The sequence below is a fragment of the Plectropomus leopardus genome, chromosome 16 (genome assembly GCF_026936395.1).
Source record: "Plectropomus leopardus strain MGB_pleo_1.0 chromosome 16, ASM2693639v1, whole genome shotgun sequence".
Taxonomy (NCBI): domain Eukaryota; kingdom Metazoa; phylum Chordata; class Actinopteri; order Perciformes; family Serranidae; genus Plectropomus; species Plectropomus leopardus.
Window position 1 is genome coordinate 2,752,827 of NC_142191.1, and position 23,674 is coordinate 2,776,500.

General features: G+C 41.9%; 1 protein-coding gene across 10 annotated transcripts in view; it reads right to left on the bottom strand.

Annotated features, from left to right (window-relative positions):
- nrxn3b (neurexin 3b) overlaps positions 1–23,674 on the bottom strand; it is a 407,716-nt gene that overhangs the window by 4,418 nt on the left and 379,624 nt on the right. For 8 of the 10 annotated variants that reach the window (XM_088089476.1, XM_088089477.1, XM_088089474.1 and 5 more), the window contains one exon: positions 11,963–12,041. In XM_088089476.1, the coding sequence (XP_087945602.1) occupies positions 11,963–12,041 (79 nt within the window). Of the gene's footprint in view, positions 1–1,656; positions 1,784–11,962; positions 12,042–23,674 lie in introns of those variants that run through there. The other 2 variants (XM_088089479.1, XM_088089478.1) reach the window with 1 other exon arrangement.

Here is a 23,674-nt window from a genome sequence, read left to right on the forward strand (position 1 = left end):
ATTTAGTCCTATCTGATAGTGCTGCATATTCCTCCACATAAATGACTAGTTCAGGCTTTTAAGAGGCTTGTGTCATTTATCCTCAAGTGCAAATCCTTTTAGTTGGTTCAAAAAAACTGAGCACCAAAAGATGCGCTCTGTGGATAAAAAGAAGCAGAGGGTATTAGCATTTGTTTGCAATTCAAGTGCAAGCCAGTGGGCTTGAAAGCAAGTTAACTGAGTCTGAAATGAGAAACCGTTTGTAAGGTGTTTTCGTATAGCTGCTGAGAGAGGCACTTTTTAACCCTGTTGACCTACACAGGCGAACAAATGGTAACGACTGAAAATGACAGGGGAAAAAAAGGCAATGTTTTTGGACTGGAAGTGCTTCAAAGTCCAAAAAAAAACCATTACCTGGAGCCTCTTAAAAACCTGACTGGCACTTTAGGGCTATCAGAGGGTCACACGCTGATTTAAAGAGAACTGTCCCAGCAAAAAAAAAAAAAAAAAAAAATTGTCCCCACTCACAAGGAACAGCATTAGTGGGCTCCCCTAGCCTCTTGCCTTTTGACCCCTACAGTTACCACGATGGCACAAAGTCACCGGGCAGTTCAATCACACCTGAATGTTTGCTGATTTGTACTTTTTAGTGGGAAATTCTCGGTTTTAACAGCTTGTATTTTCTGTTTTTAGAGTGTGAAATGACTATATTATTCATAAGAGTGTAATACATAAGGACCTAGGTGTTTAAAAACACTTGTCCTAATAAATCCATCTGGGAACATGCTTTGTTGGTAGAACCTGTTGTTCGACGACTACAAAGGTTTTTTTTGAAACATTCAGATGTCTATTGAAGCTGCTTATCCTCTTGCCAAAGTGGCTTGTTTGTACATTGCAAAGGCTCACAAACAGGGCACTATAAAGAGATGCAAACCTTGTTGGAACAATAAAGAAAAAAAAAGAACACAACAGAAATCAAGGAAAAACCAAAAAATAATAATTAAGGCATTGCAAAAAGAGTTCAGAGTTAGAGCAAACATTGTAAAAAAAATAAAAATAAAAAAACATTCACAAAGTAAAGCCACAGATAGAGCTATCCAGAAAGGGATTAGTAATAAGTAAGAAGAAAAAACAGGTAAAAACAAAGTCAGCTCGGAAAATCATAAAAGCCTATGAAAAAAAAACAGTTTTCAAAGGAAGAAAGCATACCATCAGTTTTGTCAACTTACATCAACAAATTGCCCGCATGATTTTGGCAGGAAGAAAAAAAAAATTTACAAAAGAAAGTTGTGTAAGAATGCCTTTGGACAAGTTAGGTTAGTTTCTTTTTTTAGCAGTTTCTGATTAATTAGTATATATTTCTCTTTTTAGACAGGATGGTACAGGGAGGCAACAACACATACATCCACACATCATGACATGAAAAATAATCTTCACCATTCTGTTCAGGATATCTTTTGTTTTTTTTATTCTTTTAATAAGTCATTTGATTTTTGTATAAAAAGAAAACTGTATATCTATAATTCTTGCTTTGATAGATAAGTCTTCATAAATATCTACAGCCTGATTAGATGACTTTTTCTTTTCTTTTTTTTTTTTGCTCGACTTTAGCCTTAGTAATGAACAAATGGATGACTGTACATATCTTAGAATCTAAAGGTTCGGGAGGAGGGAGTGTGAGACGGGGGTGGGACCTATGAACATACTAGGAAGGAAATGACATAGATGGGGGTGAACGTGTACATCAGTTGCCATGTCCATGTAAAGGCGGCACGAAGCGGTCGGGCGGCATTAGAGCTTTTGGCTGTAAGGAAGGGATGGGGATATACAAACAATGAGCATATACATGCCCATCTACAAAAGAGAACAGCACTCTCAACACTGACAGTTTTACAAACCCTAAGCTGCAACTTCTTTGCCATGCACAAAATTCATTCATTGATTAAATCCAAATTTCAATCAGAGATAGCTATTCAAATGACAGGAAAATATTAGAGATCAGCATAGAAACAGTTTTTTCACAGATAGTGGTGAGGGTCGACTTTGGAGGTGGCTTCTCTTTTTTCTCTATGACACTGCGAATTTCGAAAATCCAAATACAGCTGTGTGGTTTTGAATCCCAATTAAAAAACAAAACAAAAAACTGTTATTTTAAGAAATTAATTCATAGAGAAAAAAGGAAGTTTCATTCTAATTAGGGATAAAATCATCAAAACATCGTCAATAGTGATTCTTAGCAAATTAGCAGTTAAAATTTGAACATTTTCAGAAAAGAAACATAGATACACATATATGTGTTTGAACATATATGTACAAAAAAAAGACAAAAATAAAAACAGATTAGCAAGCAAGAAAGAAAGAAAGGCATTAAGTTTCTCACACTATCAAAGATGAACAACCAGAAAGCACACACTGAGGCAGACAAAGAGGAGGGGGACAGTTTATAGGCAAAGTGTCACCACCTTCGTTTAACTAATAATAAAGGCTTTATTATTAGTTACTTATACATTTCTCTTGTTAGTATTTTTAAAACACAGGACAGGGCGTGCAATCTGGATGTACGTCAGAGAGAGAGAGGTCAATCAGACATGGTTTTATTTTGGATTTTAGCTCCACTATAAGAAGTCGGGTTAATGCATGCTTAAGTAAGTTGCATTTAGGGAGAGTAATATACAATAACAATACAGCAAGCCATGGGACAGGTGGGGGGAGGGGCTTAAGAAGGGGGTCAGAGGTCAGTAAAAGGTCACTGCCACCAAGGGCTGTGGGATATTTTGTCAGGCAAAGAGACCATTCATCAGCAGTTAACAGGGGGAGAAGGTGCACCATGGGTGATATATAACCGACATTATGTGGCATTTAGGCCCACCGCATCTGCTAATTAATCAAGAGGGGGAGCAGAGTGATAATTAATGAGCTGCTTTTTATTCAATGTTTAGATGCTTTGTGTTATGCGCATAACCAACAGCCTTCGTTTGACAGATAAACACCGTGTTGGGAGGGAGTTCCACAAGAGGGCAGCGGGTGGCGGGTTTGTTTGTGCCTCTGGTGGGTTAACGGAGATGTGAGAGGCACATTTGTCTGCAGATATCTGGTTCCTCCTCTGGAGGCTCGTTACAGAAACCTCATTCATTACCCAAAACTAAGTATAACTGAGGAAAATCGGCATCCGTCGCTGTACTGACTGTGTTTCATCAACGTCTTAAAGGGGACCTGTTATGTTTTTCTGTATTTTGTGTCTAACATATAGTGTTACAATGAAGGACGGTCATATTAAACTGGGCAGAGATTTTCTTCTGTTCTGCCTCAGAGGAGAGACCAATCTGTCCCTCCTTCCCACAATCAGACGATACATACAGGATGGCGAGGCGGCAAAGGCGGTGATATTCCCGCCTTGAAGGGGCAGTTTAAATGTGGCTTCAATGTGCCAGATTTCTCTACACGGTCATCTTCTTATTATATAACTCTATTACATAGCCTACGCTGCTACATGCTGTCATCAGAGAAAAATGAAAACTTGGCTGCAGATGTTGTAAATTTATCTCTAATGTTGGATCAGACTCCTGCTGCAAACTCATTTTTCATAGTAGAAAGTGCAGCTATTTACTATTACAGTCATTCCCCTGGCATGTAGCGGTGTACTCCATTACATTCACTCCCTGGCTGAAAGTACACGGCTACATGTAGGTACATACTCACGTCAGGGAAACAGGTTAGCTTTCCTTGCCTATTATCCTGTGAGAAAGTGCTGCGTTTCTCCATTACCGTCATTCTCTTGGCTGCAAGTGCATTGCTACATGTAGTCACATGCTAATGTCAGGGAAATATGTAATCTTTGCTGCACATGTTGTTAATTTTGCCCTGATTTTGGATCATGTTCTTTGTTTAGAAGCTTTTATTGATGATTTTTCACAATAGAAAGTGCTGCTATCCTCCCTCACAGTCATTCCACAGCTGCTAGTACAGTGCTACATGAAGCCACATGCTAGCATCAGGGAAACATTCAGTCTTGGTTGCTGATGTTGTTAATTTCACCCTGATTTTGCATCACAACATATCCAGCTGTGTTTAGAGTACACTGCTATATGTAGCTAAAAGCTAATGTCAGAGAAACATGTCATCTTGCTTGCCAGTGTCGTTACTTTCTCTGCGATTTCAGGTTATATTTTGCTGGAAAAGGTCCTGTTATGTTTAAAAGCTTTTACTGGGGATTTTTCATGGTAAAGAGCACTAATTTTCTATGTTACAGCCATTCCCCTGCTACAGGTAGGTTACACTGCTACATGTAGCTACATGCTAAAGTCAGGGAAACATGTATTCTTGGTTGCTGATGTTGCTTTCTCCCCAATTTCAGCTTATATTCCTGCTGAAACATCACTGATTATGTCTAGAAGCCTTTTAAACATTAAAGCATGTAAACATGTTTTAGAGGGAACTTAAATACAAGTATGGATCTGAAAATGAGCACAATAGGTCCCCTTTAAAAATAATGTCCTGTTTGTCTAACCGTGCTGCGCAGGACGCACAAACGTCTGACATGATATTGCTACCGTCTGACTGGAGTGTGTCCCCTCAGCTACCAGCTGCTGCTCGTGTTGCATCGCTGTGATAATATTCCAATAACTGAGCCAAACTCGTCGCCTTGTTAAATAAACATTACCAGCCCAGAGTGAATGATTTCATCCGAGGCTTTATTTATCCAACTCTGCCCTTGTTGTCTCGGCCTTGTTTGCATCCTTTCACTCCGTTCTTGGCTAACAGCTTTCGGCAACTGTTAGCTTTGCGCTGTATCAACAAAACCCTCGGATGGGAGGGGGAACCGCTGCAGTCAAGGGTCTCCAGTAAAGTCAGTGCGGAGGACCTTGATGTTGTGGTAAACACTTTAATCCTGTGTAAGCTCTTGCACAAGCGTTGCACATCTTGCTGCGTTTCGGAGGCAGACAAACACTGCGGTTTCTAATGGGTTTGCTTAACCAGACTGCATTTGTTTTTCCCGCACTCGTCAAGATGGATGGGATTTTATTCTAAGCCTCTGCCTCCCCGGCAAATAATTCTCCACTTCACTAGACCTACAGCCACTCTCTCTGTTTTCTGTCTTTTTAAGTAAAAAGGGAGTCAGGACTTCAGATTAATAAGTGTTTCTGTGCGCCGGTGCCCGCTGACTAGCCTTTGCATCACTGAGAAAAACTGATCCTATCTCTTTAAAACACAAAAACGAGAGCATGAAACAAACTGAATTTTCCACGCTTCTGCTTTTCATCACTCCTGGAGAAAAAAAGAAGACTATCTGCAGCGTGCCTGTGCTGGCTTTTGAAGAGGAATTAAGTAAATGTAGTTATTTCTAAATGGCTGATTGACTGACTACCTCAGCAGCTTGGAGGCTACAGATGCAGAAATCTCAGAGCAGCACTTTCTCTTCACTTCCCTCTCTCTCTCTCTCTCTCCTCTCTCCTGGACTGATCCCCGTGTCCATCCAGCGTTTGCTGAGGCTTCCGAATGGAGATGAATCCCGACGGTGTGTCAGGGATTTGACGACGCTATACCATAAAAGCGGCAAGCCGGCGCACCGGCACCAACCATGGATGAACTGAGTCAATGGGATTTCGACGCTGCAAATTGTGGGTGAGTCAGTGGTTTGGGGCCCTGAAATCTCATTGTGGCGGCCCGCATTGTGCCCAGACACCTACAGTAGCAGATTCATTCACCTCCACCCACCACAGGTAGGGAGCTGATTACCAGAGAGCCAGCAAAACACAGATTCTCACTGTGGACGCACTTAAAGGGACATGCCAGGGATTATACTGGTGGCCTGTGCGACAGCTGAGCTCTCTGGAAACATGCACCTAAAGAAGCTGAGCGCCTGCCGTTAAATTATCTTATCTCGCCTGTGCACACCCCTGCCGAGAGAGATCTACTTTCTCTCTGATAGACAAATCATTTCCAACCATAACCCTTTGAAAGTGGTGCAGTTTGGCATGATTTCTTTTAAAAACATGGGCAGAAGGCAATGAGCAACGAAAGAAGAGATGACCTAAAAATTATAAAGAAAAAAAAAGAAAATATAGTTTAAAAAACAAACAAACAAACAAGGAATTGACCTTGAAAAAGTTTTTAAAAATGATAATCTTGCAAGTTTATTTTAAAGTGTAACAAATGCTGTTTTTGAGATGAGGGAACTGCAGACGCTAACATGCTAAATGATTTTTGTGTTTTAGGACTCATTACTGTTGTTCTCTATAGCAAAACTGCATTTAAATAACCAGGTTGAAACTTTAAAGGGGAGTCGCTGTGCATATTTATGTAGAATTTTAATACTTTGCAGTCAGATGTCTAAAGTTGGGCCTGAATCAATCAGCATCACTACTGAATACCCATATATGTTGCGTTTTAACTGAAAAAAGTAGTTTGAGAGTTTAGTTACACTTTAAAAACTTAATTATGATAATTAGAAATATAGTTTTTCCTATCTATATTCTTTTTTCGCTGAAAATTTTCCCCAGCTTTACATTTTTTTTCTAAGTCAAATTTCTTGCAATTTGTTGAACATTTCTTGCCAAGTTGCCCTGTTCCCTTTTTGTTTGAAAGAAATCACATTCAAATCAGTCTCCTAAGTTTTAAACTCAGGAGATTCACTCCCTGTGAAAGGTGTCTGAAAGCAGCACAAGAAAGTGATGTTTGCTCCAGTTTTCAAAGGATTACACATGAACGATGTTTCCGTTCACAGCTCCTGCAGGCGGAGCGGTCTGCCCTGAGAGGATGCATGAACTACCTCCGGCTGAAAGAGGAGCGTCCCGAGGCCGCGGCGCATGGCAGATAGCTCTTAATCTGTCATCATGTGGCTGGGCGCAGTCTGGCGTATTAAATTGGCATCTCCAGCAGGCGTGGCGACTCGCCCCTGTCAGCCGGTCGATTTGCTGTACAGCCGTTAGGCTGCACCTCTGCACTCGGCGGACATGTGTCAGCTGAATAACCTTTAAACTGATCTGAGGCCTGTGTTGAAGTGACAGCCGGCCCGATGGGGCTTGACGGAAGCCATAGCCGACGCCACGAGGAAGCTCAGTGATCCATCCCTATCATACTTCATTCTGCACCCCTCCACGTGTCGGGGCTCTTAATATACAGCAATGAAGAAATCACACAACATCCATGCTTCAGTATAACTATAACCTGAGCCACAGACGCTCCACTCCACCCAGCGAGGCTGAGAGACGAGGAGATCTATAAACACGTGAGACCTGTTTGAGCTGCGCTCCACTTCATCAAAGGCTGATAGGCTAATGGCGCATGCAGGGCCATTTACAGCCCTTATTAAATACACAATCTTTTCACAATCTGTTTGACTGTCACATGGAGAGCAACAGTTAGCCTGTCTGCAGAGATCTGTGGGAGGCTGTCTGCTCTGGAGACATGACGGTGTTGTGCTGTTTGTTGAAACGGACTGAAACAAACTACCTGTGTGTCTACGATCAGGAGCAACTTTCTTATGTTTCAGCACAAAGTAAAGGTGTGGAGGCTGGTGTGATGGATGGCTGCACAAAGCATACGCCCCTCCACAGGAGTGTGAGTCCCATCTTTTATCAACATTGGTTTCCTTTAACATTGATCTCCCCCTGTCCCTAAACCAAATGTTTTGGCTGTTTGGGGTGGCACAATGAGCCGTAAACACTGACATATCATCATTTCACACACTGATGTGGCTAATGATTTATGTGTTGTTGGAATCTACGAGAACCAAAACAATAGGCTAAAAGAGGCTAAACACTAAATACAGGTGAACAGAGAATAGATTTAAGCACCTTTAACCTATTTGGCTTGAATTCTTTAGAAGAAATGCAACTTTAGAAGAAATGACCCAAAAATAGCACATAATTAGTAAAAAAAAAAAGAAAAAAAAAAACACAGAAAAAAATATTACCTGAAAATTAGCAAATAAAGTAAAGTTTTAAAAAATCCAAGAAAATGACAAGAAAAGTAACATTAAAAAAAACCCAACAACTGCAAATTAGCAAATATAAAAGGAAAGTACAAAAAAAGTGTTTAAGAAAAATAAAAATTCTGTAACATGATTTTGTATGCATATTTATATTAAAATATAGTTGAATGGACGTTTTACTCTAGCCTCTTAAAAAAAATCTAAAAAAAAGCTAATCTTTTTGCAATTTGCTGCACAATTCTTGCCAAGTTGCTCACCGCCTTTTTTTGTTTTGCTAAGAGTTCAAAGATTAAAATACTTGTGAAAGGCATCTGAACGCCGCACAAGAAAACTGATGATGATCCGGGTCTCAAAGGGTTAATTTTATCATTTGTGTTTTTCCTGCGTTGACGGGTCAACATGTCTGCTCTGTCTTTCTGCATTTGTGCATTTGTTAGCATCGGTTAGTTCAGGTTCACTTTTTACACGTGCTCGAGATAATTAAAACGATCTTCATCGTCCGGTCTCACTAACGTGATGTGTTACAGGATTTACAGCAACTGTGTGCACAAACGAAGCGCTCTCATTTACACTTGTGGATTTAGGAAAATCATTTGCATCAATTACTAAAATATAATTACATATTAATCACAAAAAATTGCTCAGATTACACGGCAATGACAAGCTGCAACTCCGTTAATCACTGTGAAATTAAATCATAAATTGACTTGACGTGTTTGTTGTTCTCTAAACCGAGCGCCACATTTTTTTTTCCCGTCAGTGATTTCCGGGGCGGCGCTTTTTACTAGCTGGTGAATTCCTGCAATACAGTGATGCTTTCAATTTTTGTTAAGAATCCGGCTGCACACTCCTTATTTGCCCTCTTGTGGAACTGGCGTTGGGTAAAGGGAGAAGGAAAGGTTTAACAGTTTCATTAAACACACAGACACAAACACCACCACGAGACGACCACGCACAGCGGACAAAGACAGGCTGTTTGGCAGACACGCAGACGGAGCACTGACACAGACAGCAGGCACAAGCACAAACACTACACGCCTCCGAGGGAGGAGCAGCGGCGGGGGACAGCGGTGGCACGGGACCGCCGCTGTGGCCCCGAAAACACACGCACGCGCACACACGCAGACACGTAGTAGAAGCCAGCTGGGGGTTAGCCTGAGACTTATGGGTGGAGAAGAAGCAGCACACAAAATGGATGCCAATCATATCCATGCAGAAGGGGGGGGGTGGGGGGAGAGGATTTTAAGTTAGTCTACCGAGCTGCGGTACAGTCCAGTACAGTGTGCATGCCACAAATGCCTTCTACTTGGAGCAACAGATAGAATAGAAAAACAGATATACTTTGTGGCAATAAAAGTCTTTTTATGCCATCTGCATTCAAACAGACATGTATATGCAGAAAGGCTAAAAGAAAGAAGGTGGGTGAGTCGGGATGGAGGGGGAGGGTGGGGGTTAACGCTCGGGAGGGGGAGACGGGGAGTCATTCTTTCACACACAACTTTCTTGAGACAGAATGGGGTTGCCTGCACAAGGCCAAAAAAAGGATGATGGCAAGAAAAGATTTTGTTGCCGTTCATTTCCCTACGTTGTATCGAAAATGGTGGTGGGGAGGGAGGGGGGAGAGATGTTTCTTCAGAAGCCATATGGCACGAAAAAATAAAAAATAAAAACACAAACTTGATGAAGAGGAGAACTTTGAATTTTCCAACCACCAAAAGTTCATGCGGCACAAGATGAGGCAAAAACGGGAGGAGTGGCTCTATCCTTGCTTGGAGGATGGACGACGGATGATGAGGACACCAAAGAAAACAAAAAAAAAAAGAAAAAAAGGAAAAAACCACAACGAAACAAGGAAATAAAAATCACCCCACTCAACCCGGCCCCGGCCCCAAAGTAAAACCAAACAATAAAAAAATAATAAAGCTCAAATCTTAAGCAACCCAACAGCTGGGTCCAAATCGATACAGAAGAGAGATGTTCATATGTGCATCACAAACAAAATGCAACAGAAAAGAAACCAACGTCATGTCATGCAACTGTTCATACGACTGGAAGCGGGGCAGGAATGAGGATATGAATTTCTGTGTCAACATGGAGAAATGTCCGGTATGTATGAGTGTGTATGACTACATATATGTTGCCACTATATGAGGGGAGGGTACCGTGTCAGTAGAAACTTCTCACTGCGCTGGGTTCCACTTTTGAGAACACTTGGGTTTGAGCTTTTGACCGTGAAACGAATCGAAACGCTGAAATGTGTTCATTTAATTTCAATAATATCCGAGTTAAACAGTTACACTCTTAGGAATGCTAACTAGAACCACACAGGGTTCTTCGGCTTGTGCCTGCTAAGAACCGTTTTATGGTTCGTCATAGAACCTTTTGTCAGGAAACCCTTTCAGAGGGGTCTACCCAGAACCCAACATAGAGGGTTTTGTTTCTAAAAGGGTTTGTTTTGGAAGCGAATGGTTCTGGGCAGAACCTCAGCCGTTCAGGATGAACCCTTCTGGAACCTTTTTTCCTCAGAGTGTAAAGGACCTAAGTACCTCACGGAGGAGAAAATGGTTTTCTCTTCACATTAAAAGCCGTGACCCAAATGTGGTCATAACTTCAAGGAAACAAAAGCCATCATGGCGCGATAAGGCCTCGAAGTAAACGAGGTCCTCTCACAGATTGGAGGAAATTCACTGGCGGAATATCTACTGAAGTACGCGCAGAGACCTCATCCCCGAGAACGATAAATAAGTGACCGATTATCTTTAATGCTCGCTGAGCAGAGATAACAAAGTGAAAGGGCGATGCATTGTTTCAATTTCGGCTTATTATTAGCGGTGCAGAGTGGACATATGCTCGCTGCTAAGCTAAGCCGTATTTAGCCAGATTAACGTGGCATCAATTAGTCCGCTGTGATGGCGTTTTGAAGGACAGTGAAGCAATCAAATAGCCCGAGCTGTTAATGAGGGCCTGTGGGGGAAACGCTTTTTTTTTTTTTTTTAACATCCTGAGTCAATTTCGATAAAGCTCACACTCTCCTGGTTCACTCAGCACTATGAGGACGCACGCCAGCCGCCGCCGGGCGCGAGTGATTGACAGTCGCTTGTTCAAAAGTCGTCCAAATCCAAGTTGCCTCAAAATAACCGCTCCTTTTAAATCTGCCGTTTTAATTCTGATTTTATTTTCCACTGAGTGAATCTTTTATATCACTTTGATCAAATCACAAAGTGATATGTGTTTGTGTGTGTGTGTTTGTGTGTTTGTGTGTTGTGTGTGTGTGTGTGTGAAGGGAGGAGGGAAGAGAGACGATGCGCACAGAAATTCGAGGATATCTGTTCTCTATTAGAATGTTTCAGGTAAGGCAAGCCTCCGACGAAGGAAAAACAGAGGTACAAACGAGAAGAAGAAGAAGAAGGAGGGGAGGAAGAGGCTCTGTTGCAGTTAGTCTGCTACATATCACAGTATCTATGCTGAAAGCATCTTTGTTCTCGAAAGAATCTCAAAATGTATCCTCTGTCAAGAGAGACGCACACACACGCACAGCAAGAGGAAATCAACCAGTACAGGACAGATACATTTTGAAGCATCAGTGCGGGCGACATGGGGCTTGATACTAATTTCGTACTTTGTTGAGTAAAGTTTTGCTCTCGACTGAATGCTGAGAGAACAAAATTAGTATCAACGCGTCGTCATGTCTGCAGCCTGGGCCCCATAGCTAAGTGTAACTTGTTTTTAGAGATGAAAGGTGTGACTATAGCGGACTACACGATGTGTGCATTTACAGTTAACTTCCTGCAGAGAGCATGCTCAGGATGTGGGAGTCTTACTGCTTTCATCCATCTCCAAAGAGTTCTTTAAACTTTAGATATACACTGAGAACCCCTCACACTAGTGTATATTTCTCACAGTGGCTACTTTTCTTGTTTTTTGAAGTTACACTTGGAGCTCCCATGGGACATGATGCTAAGAGGAGAGGCTCCTCGGTAGCAAATCAAAGAAAGATAAGGAGAAATAGACCAGGTTCAGAGCAAGCACAACTCGACACACCCATCCCACCTGCATGTCCCGAGTCGCACTCTTCCAGGTCCTCGTCGTCGCTGGAGCACTCCGCCGATGAGACAATGTCATCCGTCGTCTGCGGGAGAGAGAAATTCACACACACACGCACACACACACACACACACACACACACACACACACAGAGGAGAATGTGGTTAGGCACAAAGCCGTACAGCCCGTGGCAGTCAATAATCGATAAATACTCAATAAATAATTTAAAAAAGATGTGAAAACAAATTTGATCAGAGGAATTAACAACAGATTTGGAAGCTTTTTTCCTATTTTTATCTTAAATAATTTTGGTAGTAAGTTTTTTTCATTTTTTTATTTTGAAGTAATGAGTGGGTTTGGATTTTTTTCATACTTTTCACCTTTTTAATGTTTTTTTTCTTAAAAATATTACTTTGACTTTTTTTGGGTGTGTTTTTTAAAAAAAAATAAATTTCTGCATTGTGTACTTTTACTTTGGTACTTTAAGTACATTTTCCTGACATTTTCCTCACTTACTTTTGTTTAAGTAACATTTTCAATGCAGGACAGAGTATTCTTCACAGGGTGGTATTAGTACTTTTACTTAAGTAAAGTATCTGAATACTTCTTCCACCACTGGCTACAGAGGAGGAAGTAGGTTTTACTCTTCTGTATATTCCAAAGGCTTTGTGGCTGATTGGTGGTCATACTGTAAACCAGTGGTTTCCACCTGGTCCAGCCACGGGGTCCAGATGTTTCCTTAGTCATTAGTTCAAGTCCAATTTAAGAGAAATTACCACATATTCCATTTTATTACACAAAATATAAACAACACGTTGGCTTGGAACACATAGGAATAAAATATATTGCAAAAATAAACAGAAAAATCACTTAAATATAAAAGCTTTTTGGCAGAAATTCAGTGTACTTCAAGATTTTTAAAAACTTGACATGCTCAGAAGTCCCTTGCGGTCCGTTCAGAATGGACCGGTGATCCACCGCTTGGGGATCACTGCTGTGGATGGACAGAAAAAGGTCCTCAGATGTTAAGATCGCACATCGCTCAAACTGTGATGACAACCAGGGTGCAATTTTAGCGCCCTCCTCTGGATGGCGCCCTAAGCGGCTGCTTATGTCTCCTACAACACGCGCCGCGGTTGAGTGCAGTGAGTCCTCAACTAGCACGCAGCCATTCCATTCAAGGATATCTCTGCACACACAGACCTCTCCGCCTGTCCTTCGGCTTCCATATATCACTTGGAGTCAATCATATTTCACAGTGTTTATCATTCTTCACTTTATGTGCTTTCCACCTCCGCAGATAATTGTTTTCCTTCACCCTCCGCACTCTGCCTCCGATTATTTATCGCCCCTCTCCTCCTCTGTCGTCCACAATCAATGGCCCCACCAAGCCCTCACAGATCAACACTGTCCCGGCGCCTGATTTGTGCTAAAGGGTGCAGAAGGAGGGAGGGGACGGGGCGGCAGACTCGCTAGCTACACCCGAACCGGGGATGGATTATCTGCACCCTCCAGTTCCCACAATTCTGATTTATCCCGTCCCCCGCCCCTTCTTTCGGGTCGACCCATGGAGGACAGAGCGGGGGGGAGGTTGTATTTCAGCGGTGGTGCGCCGGGCAGCCGGCGTTTATTAGAATGAATCAGCGGGGCGATAAAATAAGCCCTGTCACCGAGCAGGGTTATGAAATCAGAGTGCTGATTGAGTTTTCCAGTCCTGGCCGAGGGTGTGGGGCTCTAAATATCATTGAGTTTGACAGACTAATGAAACGCGCCCCCATGCTTGTGCTTCGGCTGCTTTCTGCGGGGCCCGGAGAGAAGCTGTCTGCCTCCATGCATACACTCTGATGTTCAACACGTATGTAACCTCACACAGAGATTTTTCTCCTAATGCGTGGTGTGATTATACGTGATGGACTGAGCTATTTTCTGTATCACTACATTTGATAATGTGCTAATGCGTGTTGGTGGCGGTATGCATAATGCACCACATTATGTACTGTACTCCGGCACGAGGCAAAGCAAGAGGGGAGGCTCTAAACTAAATTGCTGTAAAATATGGCCCCTTGGTAAACATGACTATTTATTGAAGCCACATTACAGGCGTAAAAGTCTTGGTTATTGCTGAAAGAGGGTTATTGCTTGTTATTATGATAGCGGCAGATGTGGGAGGCAGGGACAGACAGAGAGAGAGGGAGATGAAAAAGCCCAGCCACTTCAAAGTCTGTTCCAGCAATTTCAGCCCCGAGACCATCTCGCCATAACCCAGCATCGACTGAAAACACTGCCTCTCTCTTGTCCATTCATGCAGCATTTCTCTGCAGCTGACGCCGACAGCAGCTCAGCACCGAGCAAATATTTTCACTGCCGAGGATGCAGCAGCTTAGCGGAGGCTCACACACCAATCTACATGAATTAAATTCAAAATTTAGCTGAAAAGATGCTCTTGTGTTATGATTTTAGGAAGCTATGTTTTTCAGTTAAAGAAGTATTTTTGGAACAGCTTGTTAGCAAAGCATGAGCATCCACAGCCTCTGTGCCTGTCTACTGAGTCCATTTTCAGACTTGCAGACATTTATTAACTAACTTTGACATAATGTCCTCATGTCTTGATCGAAATGCACAACACGTTCTCATCTAAAGTCATCACATGTTGCCGCTTCGCAGTGAACTTCCGTGTCTACATATGACACTTTAAGTATCCTTCTGTGTCTACTGTTTACGTTACGTGATGTCACTACTGTGATGTCAACGCGTCGGGACGTTAACACACATGCTGCCACAGATGGTTAGATTTGGGAGAAGATGTCACATGGCAAAATGTAGAATTAAACGTAACATTCAGACAGGAAGCAAACATTCGACTCTGGCATTAAAGTCCAGGTTTTTTGGACCCCTCTTACCCGCCTTATACGGGCCTTCGTGCTCCTTATATTTCATCGTTACTGGCAGCTGTTCAACCATGCACTGTCATGTAAATGCGACAGGTTCCGTGCGTCCAAGTTCCCAAGTGACGTTCACTGTCCCCAAATCATGCCGCCCTGGTGAGAGCGGCGTATCATAACACCTTTATCAGCTAACGATGTCCAACAGTGCATCATGTGGCTGCGAAAAGTGACTTTTGGCATAAGGATCTTACACTGATAGTGTTGCAAAATTGGTGGTATTTCAATTCCACAGTTTGGAATTTTATACTGTGAAGGAAATGTCAGAAACTGCCGTTAACACTCGCCAGCTAAAGTGAAATTAAAAGCCATCTGTAGACTCTTTTTTGCCAAAATATATTTGCATTTTTTCTCCTACTTTGGAGGATTCCATGCTACTTATTTTCCGGCACTCAGTCGCCATCTTCTCTTTAAAGCCCAGACTTTAACTGCATGCTGTTGGGTTACACACCAATAAATGTCCTGAACGACGAAAATAGGAAAATACAGGCAGAGGGCAGATTCTCAGCAGATAAGTACACAACCACACACTGAGAGTGGGTCAGGGGAGGTAGAGGGATCATTTTTGAATGAGTCCTTCCATTATTTTTTAGGAATATCCTGAAAGTATACCTTCACCTACTGAAGTGCATGTAAAGGCTGCAGCAGCACAGTTACATATTAATATTAAATTAAGACATATTATATTAAGACATCTTGTCTTCATCTCTGTCCTCTTAAGAGCCCTGTTATAAATTTGTAATGTCTATCATTCCTCATGCATAAAGAAAATAAAATCCAATGAATAAACCATGAAACACTCTAATGAGATATTTAAGTTGTAGGGATCCTTTTCGTGTCACATCAGTCTGTAAAAATTAGCTTTCATTTATTTTATATACTGTATCCCCCCTGAGGTGCGGGGTGAAAGAGGAATTTTTAAAAAAAAAAAATCCTGAGAAAACTGCTGTAATCATCGAACCATCAGTCTCCTCCAATGCTTACAGTATTAATGTAGCAGAAAGGATTTTAATGAGACACAACTGAATACTTTTCTGCTTTAGCTGTGAATCAAAGGCTAAAAACAGGCTGCAGAGTTTTATACTTTATCAAAAAATGACAGGAACATTTATTAAGGCAGTGGTTTTTTGTCTGAAGTTCCCCCACAGCCCCATCACCTGAGCTCAAAAACCCTTTTAGAAATTCGGTGTTCCAGACATGCTCCTTTGAAATCATTTTAAAATGGATGCAATTTCATATTAATTGCATAAAAGGCTGATGTTGGGGCACCTCTGCAGCTCAGGAGTTAACTTATAAAGCGCAGCGTCCCCAGTTCACGACCAGCCCGGGAGCCGTGTAGCTTCTTTCTCTTCCTCATTTCCTGCTGTCTCTCCACTGCCTCTAAAAAGGTCCAAAAATCATTTAAAAATCAGCTAAATTACCAGTGTATTAAGGGATCCACATGATTAATATTAGACTGGTGACCAATTAAGCCACAGAGGTAAAAGCGATGACTTGATATTTTTAAACTCACCACTGTTCAGCAGCAGTGATACCTTTAAGTTAAGAAGGAAAGGTGAGTAAAGGTGCCAAATACTGTGCAAGGATTTGAAAAGAGCTTTCGTCACATTTCTACATGGACTGACGTGTATGGCAGGTTCATAATATAAGGATGCACAAATGTTTCAGCCTATCTGCAAATACGATGACATTCACCAACTGCACTGGCCGATGTTTTCTCTTGTGTCAAATTCATTTTGCGCAGACTAAAAATCAGGGCTCCAGACTAACACCGTTACGTCCTCCTGGGGACAATAGAAGATGTTTGGAACAACCTGGGACACCTGCAGGACAAAAGGAGAGTAAACTCACCTTCAACGCATCGGGGGACGCATGCTATTTTTTCATCTGATAACTGATAATGCTACATTGTGAACAACAAATCTGTGCTGAAATTGGCAGGAAGAGAGCTAGTTAGCGTTAACTGTAAAGAGCAGGTGTTAGCCGGAACTAACAGCTAACAAAGGCTTATTAAGATGGAAGGGGAAGAGCTGGTAAACACTGGCTGTTAGCCAGAACTAACAGCTAAATGTGGTTGCAGTGAGTCAGCAGGAAGAGAGCTAGTGAACATTTGCCATTAGTTGCTAGTTGTATGCAGCCAGAACTAACAGCTAACTGAGGTTGCCTTGAGTTGGGAGGGGGAGACCTAGCAAACGCTCGCTGACAGCCTTAACTGACAGCTAACAGAAGTCGCATTAAGTCAGTGGGAAGAGAGCTAGTTTTAGTTAGCTGTTAGGTGGAACTAACAGCTAACAAGGATACATGGAGTGGGACGGGGGACAGCTAATAAACGTTAGCTGTTAGCCAAAACTGGGAGCTAACGGAGGCTGCATTGAGTTACATTATGATGTGTTCAAGCTCTATTCAGTAAAACTGAGTTTTGAGAAAAGGAATTATGACGTCATCAAAATGGGCCTTTAATGTGATCTTGCCAAATTTAGTTTAATTTAGAAATTAGGAGAAACTTGATGTTTTAACAGCAATATTAACTAGTTATTCAAGAGGGAACTATATGTTATATATGGAGAAATAGAAGTAGAGGTAGTTTTTAAAAAGTTTTTCATGTGAGAAAAGGTTATATTAAAGGTTGTTACATAACTTTGTATGATTGAATGTGGCCTCATTCAAATGACGGGCTGATTGACTTCAAAACAGCTGTTATTCTTTTATGATGAAGCTTGCTTTGTTTTCCCTTTGTTTCACAAAATGGAAATAAATATCCCCCAAAACAAAATGAAAAAAAAAAAAAAACAAAAAAAAAACACCAGCATTGATATTGGCCCAGAATTTCACATTCGGTGCATCCTTAGTAATAACAGTCAAATGGCTTTTAGCTCAGAGGTGAAGGCTTTCTAGTCTCGTTGCTCTCCTGACTTGTCGGCACTCGGACGCCAAAGCTCTGCACAGCACTGCACAACTCCAGCAATGAAAAAATCATTAAGAGCTTCATCTCTGAGCCTTTTCATATTAAAGAGGAGGACTGACTGCCTCAGCTCATGTTTTGTAAAGGTTGCATTTAAATGATAGAAGGACACTCTCCAGTCAATGTGCTCACTTTGCATTTGATTGAAAATCTTCTATGATTCTCAGTAAGAAAACCTCCAATCTGAGCTACTTTGATTCCACTCGGAGAAACTGAAGAGGGCTTTTGAAGTGTGATGTTTGACATTTGGAGCTCCACTCGATGAGCGCAACCGATTCATTCTCATAAACATATGATGTATCTCTGTCACAATAGTTCAGACCCAAGTGCTCCTGATGAAAGGGGCCATTTTTCTGCATGTGGGCTAATGCAGAACCAATGGAGTGGCGCGCGGCTCACGGTCTTCTCCAAGTCGACCAGAGACGTCCATGATAACGTATAGCATAGATGCTGTTAATGCAAACGGAGCTCGTGGAGCGGAAAAAGCATCAGCCGCATGTGTGTGCAGCGATGGGAGCCTACAGCCGGGTATAGCAGAATGATGCGGTTGGCCAGCGGGACAACAAAAACTGATTTCACAGCCGGAGAAATCCAATTCTCTGTCTAAATCTCCATAACATAGAGTGGGATATATTTTGGCAGCAAAGTGATTTTTTTTTAGTGTAATTATTCCCACAAAAGTCCTCATCGTCATATTTTAGAGACTCTGGGTGGTGGGATTTACAGGCTGGTTTGTTGTGTGTGGGCAGCTTTAATATGCATGCACATGCCTTCCACTTCCTGTGTGTGAAGCAAGCGTATAATACGCGATGATTTCGGTACATAAAAACTCACAGGCTATGTGCATCATGCCTGATTATCCTGATTACCCTGCCTTCAAGTGACGCTCAAATTCCTAACTCCACAAACAAACACCACAGCCAAATCAATAGCCAGACTTCATTAAAACAGCATTTACCTCTGACCACTTCAGCACATCAACTGAAAGGATCACGCCGGCGATCGATAAAGATAGACAGCCTCCTTGGGAGACGGGTCTCAAAACACACAGCTGTTAGTTTCACAACTGACACAAGCGAAACGGAGAAGGTGCAAAGACGCCAGGGCCGCCTCTGTCTCGACAAAGCTTCTTCTCCGGTGTTTAATCAGGAATTCTGGACTGCGAATCAGCCAGCAGCAATGCAGAGACCATTAACAGGCGAAGCTGCAATTACCTCAGCGGCTGAATGGAGTGCATGCTACATCACCAGTCAGGCCTGACCTCAGAGTGAACAAAGAGGCTGCAAGATTGATTAACAATAAACTTGACGCTTGGGAAACCAACACTTCTTTTATTAAAAACTTTTTACCACAGGGGGAAAAAAGAGCACTATGTCTGTCCAGCAGAGATTATATATTTCATATTACAGTATAAATGGTGGGATGAAAGCTTAGCCAATATCTGTGAGGTGAATTATGGTCTGTGGAAGCTCTGTTTCATTTTTAAAGGACCACTTCACATATTTTAAAGTCTTTTCTAACCCTTAGGGAGTGTTTGGCACATTTTACGGGCTTTTCATTCATCAATCTTTGAAAATTTTGGCTGTGTTCATGCATATGGCATACATTTTGGCAAGATTGTGTATTTGAGTGTAATCAGTGAATTTCCAGCTCAGCTCCTACAATAAGTCTAAAATACACTGTGGAAACTAAATAGTTACATTCAGACTGTTCAGGTCAAAAAATGCTCCATTGAAACCCATTCAAACTGACATTTTTGATCCCACAGCCATCAAAGCAGAAAAACATGACTTGTATTATTTCTGGGTGTCATTCTGGGCTTTTGACTTGGAATTTGACATTTTTACTACTTTCCACCTGATGACGTTATTATTATTATTTTTTGCTTTTTTTTCATATTTGGCATACATGCTATTTCCAGCAACTGTCACAATCAATGTTAAATTATTGACATATCCAAGGCCGTGATCATCAAAATAAAAGAAAAAAAAACTACTGAGCATGTAGTATATTCAAAATTATTCTTTTTTTTCATCTAAAAACATAGTGGCATCGTGATACTATCCTGGGATTTAAAGGGTTAAAATATTTTTTCAAGCTTCACTTTGAAAAGTGCATTTTGTGTGCAGTTAAACCAGTGTGTGTAATATTACACACGGGCCCTAAGGTTTAAATGGGACCTTTTTTACTTTTCTATACGTTCTTTCATATATATATACATATATACACACACACACACACACACACACACACACACACATATATATATATATAAAAAGTTTATTATTATTGTTGTAACTGATCCTTTAATGTAAACGTATTCCAAACACTGTGGCCATGTGAGCAGGAGATGTCTCTATAATCAGTGACAAAACAACAACAACATCTCACCCCGCTCCCTTCTCGCCATATTAGAAGCAGCAGCAGCTGCACTGCAGGCCGCCACGCTCTGCTACATCAAGCAGATAAATGCAACCGGCGTCTGACAGATTCTTCCACAGCCACAAAAAAATCTACCATTCAACACCACAGCCGAGCCACACGGTTCACACTTCTAAAGTTTTCTCTCACAGTCCTCCTGCATCAAACCTAAAGCACAAAACTTTAGTTAGTAATGTTTGTTCATTATTTTCAACAATGTGCTTAAATACCGAGGCTTTTTATCTTGTTCTGTGCCAGCGGGAGCAAGAGTGCACTCACACGCTCTCTTCACACCTGTGCCTAATAATAAATGTGGCTGAACCCCTGCAGACTCTACTGTGAAATTTAAACAAGATATTAGGTGGCGTAAACTTTAGTGCAACACTGTGCTTCACTTCCAACTTTAGAAAAATGACATATTGTGAGCTTATTTTTCTCCAGGTTGTTCCAACTGTGTGCTTACTGCAATGATATTCAACTTACGGCCTGCGGGCCAAACCTGGCCCTTGATAGGGTGCTGGGTGGCCCCCCAACCATTTTCTAATTCACAATAAAAATAAAGTGATTCACACTGGGAATTATTTTTTTAATTTTGGTATATAGAGTGTGTGTTATCCCCCGGGCCACCGACACAGATCCTAGTTAAGGCCCTAATGTCCTAAAATCCTTGAAATTTCCTGAAATCCTAGAAATGTACAGAGATTCGAGAAATGTCCTACAATTCTACAAATGTTACATCTAGAAATATCCTAGTCCTAGTAAATTCTAGTAACGTCCTAAAATCAGAGAAAATCTTAAAATCCTAGAAATTTCCTGAAATGCAAGAAATGTCTTATAATCAGGTAAACATCCTAAAATCCTAGTAATGTCCTAAAATGAGAGAAATGTCCAAAAATCCTGCAAACATCCTGAAATCTGAGAAACATCCTGAAATCCTAGAAATGTCTGAAAATTAAATCAAAATCTGAGAAATGTCCAAAAATCCAGAAAACATCTTAAAATCCTAGAAACATCTCAAAGTACAAGAAACCTCCTTAAATCGTAGACATGTCATAAATCCTCGAGACATGCGGCTGCTGTGTCTGGCTCCCGGCCTCCTGTCATTTCTCAAAAGTGGCCCCCGAGCAAAGTAGGTTGAGTATTCCCGGCCTGCAGCGATCGTCTAATACTAATCAAAGGGAGAATGTCTGAACTCGAAACAAAAAGTACATGGATGGTAACAGGAGCAGCTGCTGCATCTGCGGCTGCAGCTGAATATTCTGCTGAGCGTGACGGTGATTTGATCGGTCACATCAAAGCGGCGGCTCGTGCTCGGCAGGGGGAGAGGAAAGATGCACTGGACTGTCTGTAGTTTCCCTCCGGGTCAGTAAAAGCAGCGTAAAGGCTAAAACGCAGCCGCCGCCCTCGGGTTACAAACACGACATGAAATATGAGCGTGAACGGCGCTGTGTGTCTTAGAGAGGCGAAGGATTTGAGCACACATGCTTAAGTACAGTACAGTGAGTCACACCATCAGGGAGGGCGTGGGAGGCCGCTCCTGCACACATCATTCGGAACAAATGACCTTCACGTGTTTCGGTGCCCGGAGGGTGAAGGAAACACTGAGCCCTTTGAGAATAAGGGAAGAGACACAACATTATAGATCCACATTACAACTCTGCTATCAAACCCAATTTGGTTTATTTACAATGCCAGGGTGCCCAGTGGCTGCAGCTGATTTTTTTTCCTTTTTGCACTGATGGGAATAAACCCCAAACAAATCAATTTTCCTCCAGCGCCTCATCCTGGCAGCCAGTTGCCATGGATATCCAATGTGGTTGCATGTTCAAGAGATCAAAGTGGTGACGCCGAAGCAAGGGCGAATCAAAGACACACGATTCAAAGCAACTTCGTCTTCCCCGAGGTGCTCCTTGGTCACCACGGACACATGTATTTTCACACGTGTTAGGTGGGGATGCACACCGCGGGCTGTTCTTCAGGTGGGGAAATGGGCCCCCAAAAGCGACAGAAATCGGAGGTCAGACTACCGTCTCCTCTTTCTCGCCGTCTCACTGGCTCCCATTCCTCTGCTGCGCCGGCCCTCGTATCAGAATGAGATAGTCATCTCCATGGCGGAAGCTTCGCCTTTCTATTGACGGCTGTCTGATGTGCGCGTTATCGTGTCCGATCTGGGCTTTGACAGGCCGACAAGGGAGAGGCTTGTATTACAAGGGGAATCAATGGCAGTAGGCCATATCCCTATCAATAGGCTGCCACAACTCTTTTTGCTCATGCTCCCCGCTCTGTGACAGATAAGATGCTTTATCACAGACAAAAAAGAGGGGGAGAATGAAGAGGATGGAAACAGCAGCACAAACACATGTTAAAAATAACACACTAAATCTGATCAGCCCGGCGCCAGAGGAAAACGTTGGCTTTGTACTTTTCGCTGTTTCATTGCAAGTTTCGTACGAATCATGTCAGCTTCTCTAAAGTGACGCAGTTAATGAGCTGACAGTTCAGTTTGGGGGTGGAGGGGATGAAGGACGGCACTAAAACCACTACAGACCACTGAACAACAAACAACACACTGCTTTCGTTGTTGTTTATAAGCGTATTATTGTTGGTTTTTTTGGTGTTTTATTTGATTTGACAGAAATAGACAGATGGCAGTTCATTACACAAATAAGCCCATTTTCCTCTACCCACTCAACCCTAACCTTTACCCCCTGACGTGAGTAATAATAATAATAATAATAATAATAATAATACATGAATGTATTAGAGACAAGTGGTGCTGCATTTCCAGTTCCAGGAGCCTTTCAGGCAAACGAGGTTGTTTTTTAGGGGACTTCCAGCTGTTTTTCCAGCAGCTTTTCAGCCCCCAAATGCAGATGATTATCAGCAACTGTTTTTCAAATGGCTTTTTAGCAACCAGCTGTGTCTCTGTGCTCCCAGCGGGAATGGAGACGCAAAAAGCAGCTGTTTTACTGAAACATCGCTGTGTTTCCAGCGAGGACTGTACCCCTCAAACCAGGTATTTTAAGAACCAAAACACGACCTTTTCCCAAACATTACCAAGAGGATTTTGTGCCTAACTTTAACCACACATTAATCACAGTGTCATTAAAATATAGAGTTTCTCTGTGTCACTTAAGTAATATCTTAATAATATCTTATAAAATGATCTGTCTTGTGTAACGTATTTGTGGTTTGCAGAAATGCACATTGCCAACATTTATCCCTTTGAGTGTTCTCATAAAACATTTAAAAGCGCTGTTTGATCTTCATTATGAACAATATTGATGCGAGCAAACAGAAGCAGAGCAGAGAGGCTGGCGGCCCCGCAGTTAACCCTCCCCTTTAATACAGTGGATAAATTACAACGAAATGAGCTCCAGAATCAACCTGTAG